This window comes from Sebastes fasciatus, chromosome 20, assembly GCF_043250625.1.
Source record: "Sebastes fasciatus isolate fSebFas1 chromosome 20, fSebFas1.pri, whole genome shotgun sequence".
Lineage (NCBI taxonomy): Eukaryota > Metazoa > Chordata > Actinopteri > Perciformes > Sebastidae > Sebastes > Sebastes fasciatus.
In genome coordinates, this window is record NC_133814.1 from 13,692,461 (window position 1) to 13,708,667 (window position 16,207).

Below are 16,207 nucleotides of genomic sequence, written 5' to 3' on the forward strand. Positions count from 1 at the left end.
TTCATGTAATCATTCAGCAATGGTCTTCCCAGAAGTATGGGATTATACTTACATATATGCCATTGCATTTACTGACATTTGACTTTGTACAATATTCCAAAATATATGGATTTTAAATTTATATCTGAGGTAAAGGCTGAGTTGAGCTGTTTCCACCTCACTCCTATTTATTTCCCCCAGCGACTTGTCTCCAGAATATCAACTTCAAATGCAATGTATGTCCACTAGCTGTTGCTAAAACTCTGTGTATTTTGTGCTTCTCAGCCCATATGCAGAGTTATCAAGTTTCACAGTACAATGCCAGCATCAGGTTACCAGTTCTCTCTATTGTTTGTGTAAATCCTGTCTTCATCTCTCTCACCTGATTGTGTGTAAAGATACTTGGCACGCAATGCCAAAGACAATCTGGTGAGTTACTTAGACTGTATGAATCTGGCCCAGCCTGAGCCTTGGGCTACATGCCCAAGTTCAAGCGAGCAGAGTGTAAATAGATTAAATCACATTCCTGAGTTACCTTCTATCAAACAGGTTATTACTATTTGTACAAAGCTTTTAAAAAAGATAGTAGAATTTTTTTTATTTCTTCACCTCACTGTTTTACTTAGTGATACTTACCATGCTCCAGTGGCCATGAGGAGTTCAGCAGCACCCTGCAAGGCTGCAGACTGCAGTAAATGCCAACCAGAGGTGAACAAAATGTTCACCAGAAAACAAAAGAATTTCATGTGTATTCTTTGGGGTTTTTCATTTCAACTGCACCTTTTGTATGTATATATGCTACAGATGTTTACATTTCAACTGCAGTTTATTCCTTTGTGCATATTTATTCCACTATTTATTTATCACTTGTATATAGAGCCAATACAACTCAGTAAACGTGCAATATCTGAAGTGTAATATCTTAGTGTTTTTGTAGGTCAAGCAAATACATATTTTCTATTTATAATATATGTCTTCTTTATTTGTATTGCTGTTTGATGTGTGCATTGTCAGGATTTCTACTTAAAGCAGCAGTGGGTAGAAATGGAGCAAATTTATTTTTATAAAACAGTCACTATATCCTGACAGTAGTGCATGAGACAGGTCATCTGAAAAAAAATCATGTGTCCTTCTGTGTCCTCCGGTGCTCCTAATGGCATCTGTAAGATTACACAGACTGGAGGAAAACAACCAATCAGAGCCGAGCTGGAGCCTGCCGTCTCTGAGCAGCTGTCAGTCACTCATGAACTCCGATCAAACGGTCACACTAGGCAGCGCTGATCAAATATGAATCAATATTCTGTTACTTTAATGCCTATTTCTTTCAAAAAATGTTTTCAGAAACATCTTGTAGTGTACTGTTTAGCTGTAAAATGAGTAACCTCTCAATCGTCACACTGACACTGTAAAATATTAACAGAGGTCAGCATGCCCTTTAGTCACAGCAGTGGGTCCAGTGCCAGGTCTGCTTTTACTGCTTACTTGGCTGCCAATGTAAATTTGAATCAACCAACCAGAGGCTGTACATGCTGGTAAACTGTTCATGCTGTAAACCTGCCTTTTGTACTGTAAACTTTAACACACTGCATCTGTGTATGTTTTGTAATTTCAAAACTTGTTTCCTTTTGCTTATTTCCTCATGTTATCTCTTTAAATCTCCTTGCAAAACTCTTAAAAACATCCTGTCTGCATGTCCAATTCAAAATCATGGAAAGCTTAATGAGGTAACTGTCACGCTGAGCTTATTTTCAGTGAAAATATTGTCTCTGTCTTCAGCAGGAAATTGAGAGGGAATTCCTGGAATGTATTTTTTAAACAAACTGCTTCTGGCTCAACTTTCATGTCTAGCTGCACGTCTACATAATGTAAAACGTTCCTATACTTTGCAAGCTTATAAAAGCTATCTTTAAGTTATCTTTTACTGACATTTTTACTGTAAAAGTTTGGGTCTAAATGTTTCAGCTGGAGAGTGTCAACATGTTTTCTGTCTCTCACAAAAAAAGATCTTATTAATAAGAAACATTGACACAGATTCAAGCCTCATTTGTTGAGCAATGTTCAATCAATCTTTTGTACTGTTGGTGTGTGATTGTAGTTTGCCTCCCTGTGGTGTTGTAAGACCCGCCCTTGTTCCTTCCTCAAATTACAGTTTAGATAGTATTGTGAGCAAAAGTGGAAGTCATACGTAACTGGGAATGTTACATAAGGGCACTTTAGTGTAGGTCTGCCTGTGCAAATTCCAGTGATCGCAGAAACAGAAGAACCTGGTACAAGGAGCACTCAGACGGCCAGGTTACAAAGATAGAAAGAGGGTGAAGAGAAACACATTTTCTGAAGCACTTAGGCTTCAGCGGGGAGTTAAGGGGGGATTGTTTTGTCAGATGTTGGAGAGGATTGAGGCTGAAAAACCAGAAGACAACATCAAGAGGAGACCAAACTAATCAATTCCTGGCTGGTAGTCGCATAGAAGAGATAATGAATGAGTGACAGGATGTTTAAAAACTGATCTAGGAGGAGGATATTTGCAGATTGATGGGATCTATGGTGTAGCCTACAAAAGCAACTCAAACCGGGAATATTTGACAAAGGAGGACCAAAAGCCAGCTGAGAGAGGAGCTGCTGAAGACAGGACATCAGAAAGAACCACCGTACCGGCTTCTCTTGAGCCCTTTTACAATCAAATTTTGGCTCCTGATTCGTGGTTTTCTCGACTAACTCAACTTTTGTCAGTCATGTCGGAGGAAGAACAGTTGTCCTACAGCGAAGCCATTCTGAAGGCGAGCCCCTCCCTCACTCGCTTCCCTCTCATCCCCATCAAAGGGGTTCCTCTCATGAACCACATCGCCAACAACTGGGACGACATCTGGGCTTTCCGTCCTGACCCCTCAGACCTCCTCATCGCCACCTACCCAAAAGCAGGTACTTCAGTTCACAACAAAGTTTTTAGCTGGATAGAATTTATGAATACATTTCCTTAACTTTATAGAGTGGTGCAGAGATGACGTATTTGTGTAGAAGCTGCTGTATTTGCCGAATTGGGAGTGAGAATGTGTTTGCAGAACATGATGAGCACCTGAAGCTGACAAAAACAAACAAAAAAACATTGAAAAAGTAAATTAACTAGATCAAGCAAACCAGTAACCATTTCAGACCTATCCTCTTGAAGAGTGAGGGCTAACATTCAAATTGATATGAATTTCTTCCAGAAAAGCAATAAAGGGGAACCGAATTCCCCCCAAATCCTCAAGGTTGTCCTTTCAAGGTGGTGATTTCAGTGGAATTCTCACAAAGCTGAAAAGACACAAAAGGACTCATTTCTAGCAGTTAATGTGTTGGTTATTTTGGTGAAGATGTAAGGGGGGGATTTCTCCTCAAACTGGTGAGATCCAATACATGGAAAGTATCCTATTCCGTCAACTCAGTGTTCATTTGTGTTTTTGGGACATAAGGGACCACATGGACCCAGGAGATAGTCGACCTGCTCCTTCACAACGGAGATGCTGATGCCTGCAGACGAGCCCCAACACCTGTCCGCAGTCCTTTCCTGGAGATATTCTCCCCACCACCCATTCGCTCAGGTGTGTATTTAGGTGGTTATGTGTGTGATTGTATTGACCAGCTTTAATTAAGTCCATCTTCAAGTGCACTTTGTGTCCACTAGTTTTTCCTAAAACTTTAGTTATCTTTTCCAAATACGTCCTCCATCTAGGTCTGACTGTCAGAACTCAAATCCAAAAGTGAAACTTAAAAGCAACATGTTCTAACATGTTGTAAAACTGACTGAAATGTCACATTTTGAACACAAACAAAAATATTTCTTTAGGTTTAGGCAAGAACAAACCAGTTAGTTAAGTTTAGGGAAAAACATTGTATTTTGGGTTAAAATAACGACAAACACAAAGACAACTACACATGTAGGTTTCACATGGGATGCAAACACTCCTGAGTGAAAACCCTGTGTTTTGTGTTCCATCCATCTCCAACCTCCACCACTAATGGAGTCTCACACTGTCTACGGCACCTCACTTCCACTCCTGTCATAATTACTACAGCCGAGGTAGCTGTTGTGTTCTTTTACACCTTCTTTCGATGATCTACCATGTGAAAAGCCTGCCATGATAAAACCTACTAGTGGGTGTAGTAGGCCCCTACTGACCCACATCTATGGGGCTTATAGCGACTGATAACGCCTATTTAATAGCCTGACAACAGTCTAATCGGCTGCCAAGACATAGATATACAAGAAAAACAGTTGACGTAAAAATGTATTTATACTCTAAAATATACCGTAAACGAAAGAAAAGTGATTGGTTTCCAAATAATTGGATCCCACTCCCAGCTGTGTGTGAACTCTGCCCTTGTGTATATTTGGGGAGAACAGAGTTGGTCATCACCCTTTTTACTTTCATTTGAATCCCTCAAAAACTGTATCCTTAATAGACTCCGTTTCAATGTGTAATAAAAGCATAACATGTCAGGCAGAAATGACCTCGACCTTACTCTCCTTAAGCTTATTCTAAAGATATGGTCTGTCAAATATGTCTTGTGCTCTTGTGACAACATCGAGGGTTGGTCCTATGTTATTTTAATGGGGAAAATAAAACATGCAGGCAATCTTAAGAATGAATTTAAAAAGTGAAATTTCATTGAAATACAACAACCTAAATCTCCTGCATCAAGAGAAAAATCATTCCCTTAGGTGCATTTTTTATTCTTATATAATAATACTCAACTCATCCTTATGTCAGTCACTCACTATCAGTCACATGTGACAACCAACCCCAAAGAGAACATGACAAGCATGCCCAACTGGGATTTTTTGCTAGCGACTAAGCTAACAACCACATGTAGCCTAGAAAAAATCTAAACTCTAGCTAAACACATGGTGTTAAAGCCTAAAAGAGAAACAGAAGAGCTGGATATTTACATTTTGGCATGTAAAACATCAAAAGTCCTCTCACCTCATATCAAGTGTCTTTACTCTTGAAATGACCCTGTAGGTGACCTCTGACCCCAATTCGAAAAATTTCAGTACCAACATTTTTTAACGGCGCCCTCTAGGGAGCAAGATCTAATGAACTGAATCTGTATACTCCAACGCTCTGAAGAAGGCTCCTTGCTGAAATGCATAAGCGTATGTCTATTGTGATGTGAGCCAATTAAACAAGTGAAATGCTAGTATTTTGTCCTCCTTGATGTATGCTTATTGGATTTTTGGTCCCATTGGTGAAGTGCAACCTCCTGTACCAAAACATACCATAGGACAAGTCTGTACAAACAGTTAAAACAGGATGATAAAATGAATCAAAGTCCAGCAATAACAATAAGCAGGGAATCTAAAAGTCCAATTAAAAAGAGGGGAATTAATGTTCAACCACTGGCCGTCCACCCGTGTTGTGGCCGGACTCCTTGCCAGGGTTGTGTCTAGAAGGTAACAGGTGTTCTGTAATTGTGAAACTCTCGCAAGATGGTTAAGGTTCGGCATTGACATCGAATAGTTAAAGTTAGGATAGGGCGTTGGGCAGCGAGTCTTGCAAGAGTTTTTTGCAATTTCAGGGTTACCTTCTAGACACGACCATGTGCAAAATGCAGGCGAGGCAATATTTGAACGGAAAAAGTCCACCCGAATGCGAAGATGTGAATTTGCTTCGATACAGGAAGCACATTTTTTTCACCCCTTAGATCGCATAGAATGGAAGTGAACGGGAGGCGAATGTTAATTTTGCACGGGCGAGCGTGCCTTTCTGCAGCTGCAGGGAGTTTCTGATTGCACGAGTCAAAGGGCAGAGTGAGCTCTAAAATATATACCTGGTTTAAAAATCATCCATTCTTAAAACATGCAATAAACAAATAAAAACTATCAAAGACAAAAAGAAAACCACCTCCTGAGTTGGCTACCTTGCTAGATGCTTGACTATGCTAGTTGGCTAACTTTGTCTTTTTGTCTGGTGCTAGGCAGCGAGCAGGTGGAGTTATTTTGCTAGAAATGGCGGGCTACGAGGGTTGATGGTAGCAACTTAGACTTTAAGAAAAAGGTAAAAACATTTTCAGAAATATGTTTAGGCTATTTGCTTTCTTGTTGAGAGTTAGATGAGAAGATACCACTCTATGTCTGTACAGTGATGGAGCTACAGCTAGCATAAAGATAACTTGTTAATCAGTTGACGGTCATAAAGCAGCCGTAGTCCATCTCTGTGCATTAGTGGGACTTACACAAAACATAACATGGAATCTGAGATAGTATGTAAAAGTGTGTTTCAACTCTTTCTTATATCCTCTCCCCTGAACTTCTTTCAGGTCTTGATCTTCTGAAGACCATGGATCCTCCAAGAATTATCAAGACACATCTCCCTTTCCAATTGGTGCCTCCTGCATTTTGGGAAAACAAGTGTAAGGTAACTGAGAGCAACTGAGAGCAAAATCCTGCAGTGAATTTTATTGCTTCACACTGAACAATAGGGGATAAGGTTCGTGATACAATGCACGTAAATGGGGTGAGAGGTTAAAGGGTAACTTCGGTATTTTTCTACCCTATTGTTTTTGTGTCTAAAAAGCCCCTGCATGGTACGGTTCTGCTCGACTCGACTCACTTTTGGTGCCAGGTCCTTTTCTCTATATTTCAACAGAAGATAGTACTCCCTCAGTGTAGGCGGGATTCTCAGCTGATCGCCGTAGCGACAACGACATCATCTTCAACTGCAGTGATTCAACACTGAATCATTTCAACAGCAAACAAACAGTGGATCTGCACTTCGTCAATTGTACGGCGTAGTGAACGTAATGTGTCAAGTGTAGCGGTGTAGTTTTGCGAGCTGCCATGTTTTAAAATCTGTGTTGAGTGAATTAAAAATTGCAGTCGCTATTGGCGGAAGTTGGGCTAAATGTTGGGTTTGTGCAAGATGTCACATGTCACGCTAGTGACCAATCAGTGGTCTGCAGTGTTTTAGCTCCACCATCTATCGGCGCAGCTTGCTTGCAACCTCGACTGAACTGGGATCAAGAATGGAGTATAGTTCTATTGAGACCATCCACAACTTCTGCTAATGGAAACGCAAAAATAACCGTTCTAATCTGTAATAAACTGAACTGGACTGCTTGGTGGAAATGTGCCATAAGTAACTAATGGGGACAATTGGTCCAGTTTTGAACGAGAACGCTGCAGCCGGCAGCTGTTAAACGGGCTGTAATGTAATTACTCGAGCGATTACATTAAAGCCCGTTTAGCGGCATCATTACACTGAAAACACACCAGATTAGCGGCCGTTTTGATTCTACAGCGAGTGTGTGGATAGTTTAACATTTAAGGGTGAAGTGCGGCCATGAGTACCCACAGCCAACAGAGTCCTGTGACATGTTGACCTTTGTTACAAAGAATTTCTTCCCGCCTGGATCACAGGACCAATGTTGTCCCCATTTGTCACTTCGTCACATGGGAAAAAAACACAACTGCCGCATTAAGTTACCCATTGTCTGCATTGTTGTAAATCCCTTTTATATGTCCCTCTGATCATGTGTACAGACTATCTACGTGGCACGCAACGCCAAAGACAACATGGTGAGCTACTACCACTTTGAGAAGATGAATCTGACCCAGCCTGAGCCAGGACCCTGGGAGGGCTACATGCCCAAGTTCATGCGGGGAGAGTGTAAGTGGATTAAATCACATTCCTGAGTGTCATCTTACCTTCATTCAAAACTGGTTATTTCTGTTTGCACAAAGCTTCTAACTGAACCGAGAAACTACCACCACACTGGTACATTCACCCACTCCACCAGCCAGAAGCTCTCATGTATTTTAACAAATTTAAACATGTAAAAGAGGTGGATGATAAACCATGACACCTTAGAAGAAGGTTTCCTTACCTCACTGGTACTAATTGCACCCAGGACGTCTGCAATTAGAAATGTTGTTTATAAGGACTATTGCAGTAATACATCAAGCCAGCAGTTGTAAATATCAGCAGGTTGTTAATAAATGGACATTTTATCCAGATTCCCTGCAGTCCTGTCCCAGAAAGTAAGTGGATTAACTGTTCATTGTTTCTACAGTGTCATGGGGCTCCTGGTACGATCATGTGAAAGGTTACTGGCTGGAGAGAGAGAAGAAGAATATCCTTTACCTCTTCTATGAGGACATGAAAGAGGTACAGAGAACGTATGGACCCAGTATTACCAAAAGCATGTTGTACATACATACTCTTACCTCAGATTGACTCCCCCAGAATCCTCGGCGTGAAGTGGAGCGCATCATGAGGTACCTGGACTTGTCGGTCTCTGATGAGGTCATCAGCCGGATTGTGGAGCTCACGTCCTTCAAGAACATGAAGGAGAACCCGATGACCAACTACTCCTGCATCCCAGTACCTATTTTTGATCAGACCATCTCCCCCTTCATGAGAAAAGGTGCATCAGTCTGCCCCTAGTCTGATACAGAAACAAGATATTGATCAAAATAATACAAAAAAAATGAGCAGGGCAAGACATGTACCAATGTTTCAAATAGGTTGATTGATCTGCAGTGGGTGAATACAATATCATGAACACCTCGTCCCACTCCTATTAAAGGTACAGTGTGTAGGATTTGGCAACATCTAGTGGTGTGGTTGCAGATTGCAACCAGCTGAGTATTCCTACGCTCTCTCCTACCTTTCTAAGACTGTGGTAACGTGAGCCGCCAAGTGCAAAACCGTGGTAACGTTGTTTGCCGGCCGTCCGTACCATAATAACACTACTTTAGGACCAATGGAAGTCAGACGGCTGTTGGCGGTACCACGGTTTTGCACTCTGCTGCTCACGTTACCGCAGTTTCACAAGCGTGTTGGAGAACTACGGTGGCCTTCAGGTAACGTAAAAATGTGAAAGGCTCTCTCTAGAGCCAGAGTTTGGTTTGTCCGTTCTAGAAACATGGTGGAGCAACATGGCGGACTCTGTGTAGAGGACCCGCTCCCTATGTAGATATGAAGGGCTCATTCAAAGCTAACGAAAACTGAAATTATTCTTAGTTTCAAGTGATTACTATACAGTGAGTTTTCCATTTTTTAGTGCTGTCCGAATGTATATATGACAATTATTATATCCTACATAGTGGACTGAATGTATCCCACAATGCACCGTGAAAAGTAGTAGACAATGATGTTATTAACTGAGCACTATATACCATCATGCATTGCGCTGAAGGAAAATAGCAGACGGACGAGAGGAAAGAGAGCAGCGTTATTAAGACGAATCCATGAGTTGTGGTGCAAAATTTTTTTATTTAATGTGAGCAGAGCAGCGCATCACACACAAAAATACATATCAGTATTTATTATGGATGGACTACCAGCAGCAGCAGACGCTAATCTGTCACGTTTTAATTGTGCGACAGCAATGATGTCGCTGAGAAAATGACCCGGTTAGTGAGTAGGGAGTAGTGAATGAGTGACACAACCCATTTCTGCTAATACATCCCCCGAAATGTTACACACTGTTCCTTTAAATCAACATTATATCTTCACAAAGACATTACACACAACTGTTATTGTATTGTGTCATACTTTGTCTTCTCCCTGTACTTCACATTATACAGTGTAGTGGCGCCCCCTAGAGGTTCCTGGATTTATTGCCCTTGCTTATGTTATTTTTTATAGATTATGAGAACTTTATGCTCAATATAGCTGAAATGATTAGTCGATTAATTGATTAGTTTATAGGCAGAAAATTAATCTGACTCTATTTTGGTAATTGCCTCATCGTTTCTTTATTTTGTAGTGTGGTAATTTGACTTTTTTTTATTTTTGGACCATTTGTAAACATAAGCCTGGGACATTTCATACACCAATTAATCAATTAATAGAGAAAATAATTGGTTGATTTATATATCTAACACTGCTGTATTCTCTCCTGTATCTTCTCTCTTTACAGGTATAGTAGGTGACTGGAGAAACCATTTCACACCCGAGCAATTAAAGACGTTTGATGAAGACTACGAAAAGCAAATGAAGGATGTCAACATACCATTCAGGACCCACATCTGACGAGCTAAATACCAAAACAAAAAAATAATACTAATATTTTTTGAGCCTTGATGTTAAGCACTAATCACTGTGCCTCTTGATTTGTAGATACGGAGGAAAACCATCCAAATGTACGTTTAAAGGATCAATAAAAATGGGCTCTACAATACAAGTACATGAGTTTGTAATCATCACTTTATTGCAGCTTATCACGTAAACTATATATATATAAATGGAGCAAATACGATTAAAAAAAATATTTTTATAAAACGGTCACCATATCCTGACAGTAGTGCATGAGACAGGTAATCTGAAAAAAATCATGTGTCCTCCTGTGTCCTCCTGTGTCCTACGGTGTCCTCCGGTGTCCTCCTGTGCTCCTAATGGTATATGTAAGATTTCACAGACTGGAGGAAAACAACCAATCAGAGCCGAGCTGGAGCCTGCCATCTCTGAGCAGCTGTCAGTCGGTCACAAACTCTGATCAAGCAGTCAAACTAGGCAGCGCTGATCAAATATGAATCAATATTCTGTTACTGTAATGCCTATTTCTTTCATATAATGTTTTCAGAAACATCTTGTAGTGTACTGTTTAGCTGTAAAATGAGTAACCTCTCAATCGTCACACTGACACTGTAAAATAATAACAGAGGTCAGCATGCCCTTTAGTCACAACAGTGGGTCCAGTGCCAGGTCTGATTTTACTGCTTACTTGGCTGCCAATGTAACTTTGAATCAACCAACCAGAGGCTGTACATGCTGGTAAACTGTTCATGCTGTAAACCTGCATTTTGTACTGTAAACTTTAACACACTGCATCTGTGTATGTTTTGTAATTTCCTTTTGCTTATTTCCTCATGTTATCTCTTTAAATCTCCTCGCAAAACTCTCTCAAAAACATCCTGTCTGCATGTTTAATTCCTTTCAGACCGAGTCATTACTGTTAAGCTACAGCTCTGTCCGGCCTGATTGCAAATAATGTGTTTTTTTAATAATTATTTCTCTGTTCACTTTTGTAAATTCACACGTAAACAAACTACAGTTTAGACTTTTCATCTAACTTTGCTCAAAATTCAAGCTTCAGGTTGCTTTAAATTCTAATGAGGTTCTGCACTCTATTCTACAAAGATAGAAAAAGGGTGACAAGGATGTTTAAACACTGATCAAGGAGGAGCCTCAGGGCCGATGCTAGCTGTTTGGTGCCCTGAGGAACAAATGGTGTAACCTACAAAAGCAACTCAAAAAGTAAATATTTGACAAAGGAGGACCAAAAGCTAGCTGAGAGAGGAGCTGCGGAAGACAGGACATCAGGAAGAACCAACATACCGGCTTCTCTTGAGCCCTTTTACAATCAAATTTTGGCTCCTGATTCTTGACTGATTTTTCTCGACTAACGCAACTTTTGTCAGTCATGTCGGAGGAAGAACAGTTGTCCTTCACCGAAGCCATTCTGAAGGCGAGCCCATCCCTCACCCGCTTCCCTCTCATCTCCATCAAAGGGGTTCCTCTAAAGAGCTACATCGCCGACAACTGGGACGACATCTGGGCTTTCAGTCCTGACCCCTCAGACGTCCTCATCGCCACCTACCCCAAAGCAGGTACTTCAGTTCAGGTCTACGTGAGTAATCAGTTTTGGACGGGCCCTAATTAAAGCTGCGAGCAGCGATGAACGGGCCCTCGCCCCTCCTCGCGGGTCGGGGTTGCTGGCGGGACGCCGACCGACGCGGCCGGGCACCGTGAAACCGAAACTCTGACGAGCGCCATGACGCCTGCCGCAAGGCTCTACGACAAGCGGTTCACGAGTTATGAAGGGGGGCGTGGCTAATGTGTAGGGGGCGGGGATAACAACACCAACTTAACAGGCACTCTCTGCTGAGTGATATAACACCTCCCACAAGACTCTACGACAAACGGATCATGAGTTATGAAAGGGGGCGGGGCTAATGTGTAGGGGGCGGGCATAACCTTCACCAATGAAACAGGCACTCTCTACTGAGTGATATGACACCTCCCACAAGACTCTACGACAGTGGTCTCAAACTCAATTTACCTGGGGGCCGCTGGAGGCAGAGTCTGGGTGAGGCTGGGTCGCATCAGGTATTCCACAAAAAAAGCTTTGTTAAAAAAAAAAACAATCTTCTCAAACGTCATTATTAACAGTTCTTTAACTTGAATGGGTTCTTCTGAACATGAACTGTCCTGAACATTAATGGAACATTGAAGAACATGAACGGTTCTTCTGAACATGGCCTCTATCGCGTCTCCCACTTTTCCTGAAATTGTCTGTGCTCGTCACCAACCTTTCTCTTCACTGCAGGCTTTGAAAAAGACATGATTGGGGCTGTGTGACAAGATATATATTCATTCCACTTGGTGTCACTCCGCAATAAAGTTGTGCCTGCTGTGTTTGTGTTGCTCTGCAATTACACCACCAAACCGCTAGTTGGCGGCGGCGTCTCTATGAGTTTCCTTCTTCTTCTTGTACTACAAACAGAAACTGAGCGGAGTTGGAGCTAATAACTGTTGAACCACAGAACTTTTACTGACATTACTGCAACGCCGAAAAGAGAAAATATATCTGAGTGGATTTGTGTGAACAAACATTGAAAAGATGGAGGCAGAGAGAAGTAGAACTTTCTGTGGTTGTCCGGGGTCCTGGCCGCTCAGCATCGCTGAGAGACTGGACCAATCACAGCTGTTGCGGTCTGCGTCGCCGCGACGTGTAGTTACATTTCTGGAGAGGTGCACGTCAGGCTACGGCGTCGATTCAACGCAGAAGTATAAATCAAGCTTTAATCAAGCTTATGCGATGTTACACGGGCGCCGCCACAGTTGTTGTGAAATGTTTCTCTGCTTGCATCAAGCCCGGCCGATTGCCCGTCCCCGGGAGCCATATACCCCACTGTGATTGGTAGGTTCGTTCAGCTCGGGCTCGCGCAACAAAGGGACCTTCAACGGCAAACTGCCATTCACATAAAACTCGCGGGTCGAGGGCGCCTGGTTAGCTCAGTTGGTAGAGCGGGCGCCCATGTAACAAGACTTGGTCCTGACCGCGGCGGCCCGGGTTCGAATCCGGCCTGTGGCCCTTTCCGCATCCACTCTCTCTCTCCCCCCTTTCCAAGACTCTATCCACTGTCCTGTCAATAAAAATGAAAAAATGCCCCCAAAAAAAACTTTATAAAAAACTTTATAAAAAAAAAAAAAATTTGCGGGCCGCACTAACATTAAACTTTCATATCAAGGTGGGGGCCACAAAATATCGTCTTGCGGGCCGCAATTGGCCCGCGGGCCGCGAGTTTGAGACCCCTGCTCTACGACAAACGGTTCATGAGTTATGAAAGGGGGCGGGGCTAATGTGTAGGGGGCGTGGCTATGACTATATTTTTGCATTTACATATAATCAGGACTGGACCCTTATCATACCTGAGAAATTTGGGGCAGATCGAACTATGTACAGTTGAGTTAGGGTTAACCCACTCTCTGCTGAGTGATATGACACATCCCACAAGACTCTACTATAAACGGTTCATGAGATATGAAAGGGGGCAGGGCTAACGTCTTGGGGCGGGGCTATGAGTATATTTTTTCATATACATGTCATCATGGTGGTCCACCATCATACCTGAGAGATTTGGGGCAGATCGGACTATGTACAGTTGAGTTACAATAACTGCCTGTTTCATGGCGAATGGCTCAAAATGGCCGCCACGCCACGATCAGGTCGTTAAGTGAACACTCACCATTTTGATAACTTTTCATCCTCAAGGTCTTAAGATGGTCCTGACCAAATTTCAACTCGATCTGATCAAATCTGTAGGAGGAGTTCGTTAAAGTACGCGGCCTACAAAACCCCCCAGAAATGGGCGAAAAATGGGCAAAATCGCACATAAAATTCAATATGGCTGACTTCCTGTTGAGTTTTGGGCATACCTCCAAGAGGCTTTTTTGTTTCTCTCCACATCTTACATCTGTCTACCAAATTTTGTACTTGTAGGTGAAACCGGAGCGCGGATATCAATTTTTCCATTTCATGGCGAATGGCTCAAAATGGCCGCCACGCCACGGTCAGGTCGTTAAGTGAAAACTCACCATTTTAATAACTTTTCATCCTCAAGGTCTTAAGATGGTCCTGACCAAATTTCAACTCGATCTGATTAAATCTGTAGGAGGAGTTCGTTAAAGTACGCGTCCTATAAAATGCTAAAAATGACATGAAATCCAATATGGCCGACTTCTGGGTGGGCGGAGCTAATGAAACCCAATGAGGAATATGTTTCAAATGATGAGTGGGATATGCATACCAAATTTCATGAATATCGGATCAACTTTGACAAAGTTACAATTTCAACGCGTTAGGGGGCGCTATGGAGCCGGCTAAACACGCAAAGCCCAATCGCTTTACATTCACGTAAAGTTTACGGGTGTCCATCGTTTTGCCAAGTTTCATGAGTTTTCGAGTATCCCAAGGGTGTCAAAGGCATGTTCAAAGGCTAAAAGACATAAGGGGGCGCTAGAGTGCCAACATGCCACGCCCAAGCAAAATTTCACCACTAAATCAAAGGAATTACGAGTTTGGATGTGCGTGTAAAGTTTCATGAGTTTTTGTGCATCCTAAAGTCCTCAAACATGTGTTCGTAAATTTTAAAAAAACGCAGGAAGTCCAGGATCGCTGACTTCCTGTTTGCCGAAAAAATCTCAAAATCATTTAATCCAGATATGAGGGCGTGAGCAATGACATACTTGAATTTCGTGAAGATCGAAGAAACTTTCTCTGAAAAACTGCGTACGTTAGGGGGCGTTATGGAGCCCCCTGGAGACACCCGAGTCCAGTCACTCCAGAACATTGAATTTCCCACCAGTTCTGACGCATACTCCACTTTTGGTGAGTTTTTGGGGATGGCTAAGGTCCCAAAAACGCGATCTCCCAGTGGAAAAATAATAATCCCCAGAAAAACAATAGGTTCCTTGCACTTCGTGCCAGGACACCGTTGGGTCCACGGTGTCCTGGCACGAAGTGCTCGGGCCCTAAAATCCCCAGAAAAACAATAGGTTCCTTGCACTTCGTGCCAGGACACCGTTGGGTCCACGGTGTCCTGGCACGAAGTGCTCGGGCCCTAAAATCCCCAGAAAAACAATAGGTTCCTTGCACTTCGTGCCAGGACACCGTTGGGTCCACGGTGTCCTGGCACGAAGTGCTCGGGCCCTAATAAGATTAATCATGTACATGTTTTTCTGTGTATAATTTTTCCAGGAGACCAAACAACACATTCCTCCAAAGCAAGACAAAACTCTCAGTTATAAAAGCACATAACTTTTGCCAGAAAATCTTCACAATTGAGCAATTCCAAAATAAAAACAGTTTTTGGACATCCATAACAGAAACTATAATTCACATCAATGTCTACCTTAAATCTTTTTTTTTAAACACAATTTTTAGCTGGATAGAATTTCCCCCAAATGGATGTGTTGTGGCTGTACCTTTTGAGTAATGTGAGAGAGTTTTGAAGCAGGCGTTTTGCTGGAGTTTACTATCTCTACACCTCAGAGCACTTTAGTCCCATGCTTGTGTACATTCAGGTGTCTGAATAGCTTAAGGACTTAACAGCAGTATAACACCAGTATTACTATGTCTACACCTCAGAGCATGTAGAAATACTCTGTTACAAGTAAGAGTCCTGCATTCAAAAGTAAAAGTGCAAAAATATTAGCATCTGAATACTTAAAGTACCAAACATAAAAGTACTCATTATGCAGAACAATGTATATTATTGTATTCTAATTATTGATGTTAAAACGAATTTGCGTTAACGCATTATTATCGTGTAAACTTTGACAGCCCACAAGCCCCCAGGAAGAGTGCCGGGCTTTGAAAACATTTTTTTTTCTCCTTTATATCTTATGATAGCAACATTTTATATTATCAAGGGAATTTACATTTGTGGATATGGAATTTAGCCATTATAATAAAAATAATAAGATTAAACATGTACACAAGTGTTTTTCTGTGTATCATTTTCCAGGAGACCAAACAAAACAAAAAGTAAGACAAAACTCTCAGTTATAAAAGTACAACTTTTGCCAGAAAATCTTCACAATTGAGCAATTCCAAAATAAAAACAGTTTTTGGACATCCATAACAGAAACTACAATTCACATCAATGTCTCCCTTAAATCTTTTTTTTTATACACAGTGTTTAGCTGGATAGAATTTCCCCAAAATCCTCAAGTTTGTC

General features: G+C 41.8%; 2 protein-coding genes across 2 annotated transcripts in view; both read left to right on the forward strand.

The window, feature by feature from the left end:
* LOC141758099 (sulfotransferase 1C1-like) overlaps window positions 1–16,207 on the forward strand; it is a 34,132-nt gene that overhangs the window by 12,050 nt on the left and 5,875 nt on the right. Inside the window, exon 2 of the mRNA XM_074619200.1 lies at window positions 11,143–11,572. Coding sequence (XP_074475301.1) covers window positions 11,386–11,572 — 187 coding nt within the window. The 5' untranslated portion in view covers window positions 11,143–11,385. The remainder of the gene's footprint in view (window positions 1–11,142; window positions 11,573–16,207) is intronic.
* LOC141758093 (sulfotransferase 1C1-like) lies at window positions 2,140–10,879 on the forward strand. The gene is made up of 7 exons (XM_074619193.1): window positions 2,140–2,898; window positions 3,429–3,557; window positions 6,277–6,374; window positions 7,499–7,625; window positions 8,029–8,123; window positions 8,202–8,382; window positions 9,883–10,879. The coding sequence occupies exons 1-7, from the start codon at window positions 2,712–2,714 to the stop codon at window positions 9,993–9,995; spliced, it is 930 nt and encodes a 309-aa protein (XP_074475294.1). The 5' UTR covers window positions 2,140–2,711; the 3' UTR covers window positions 9,996–10,879.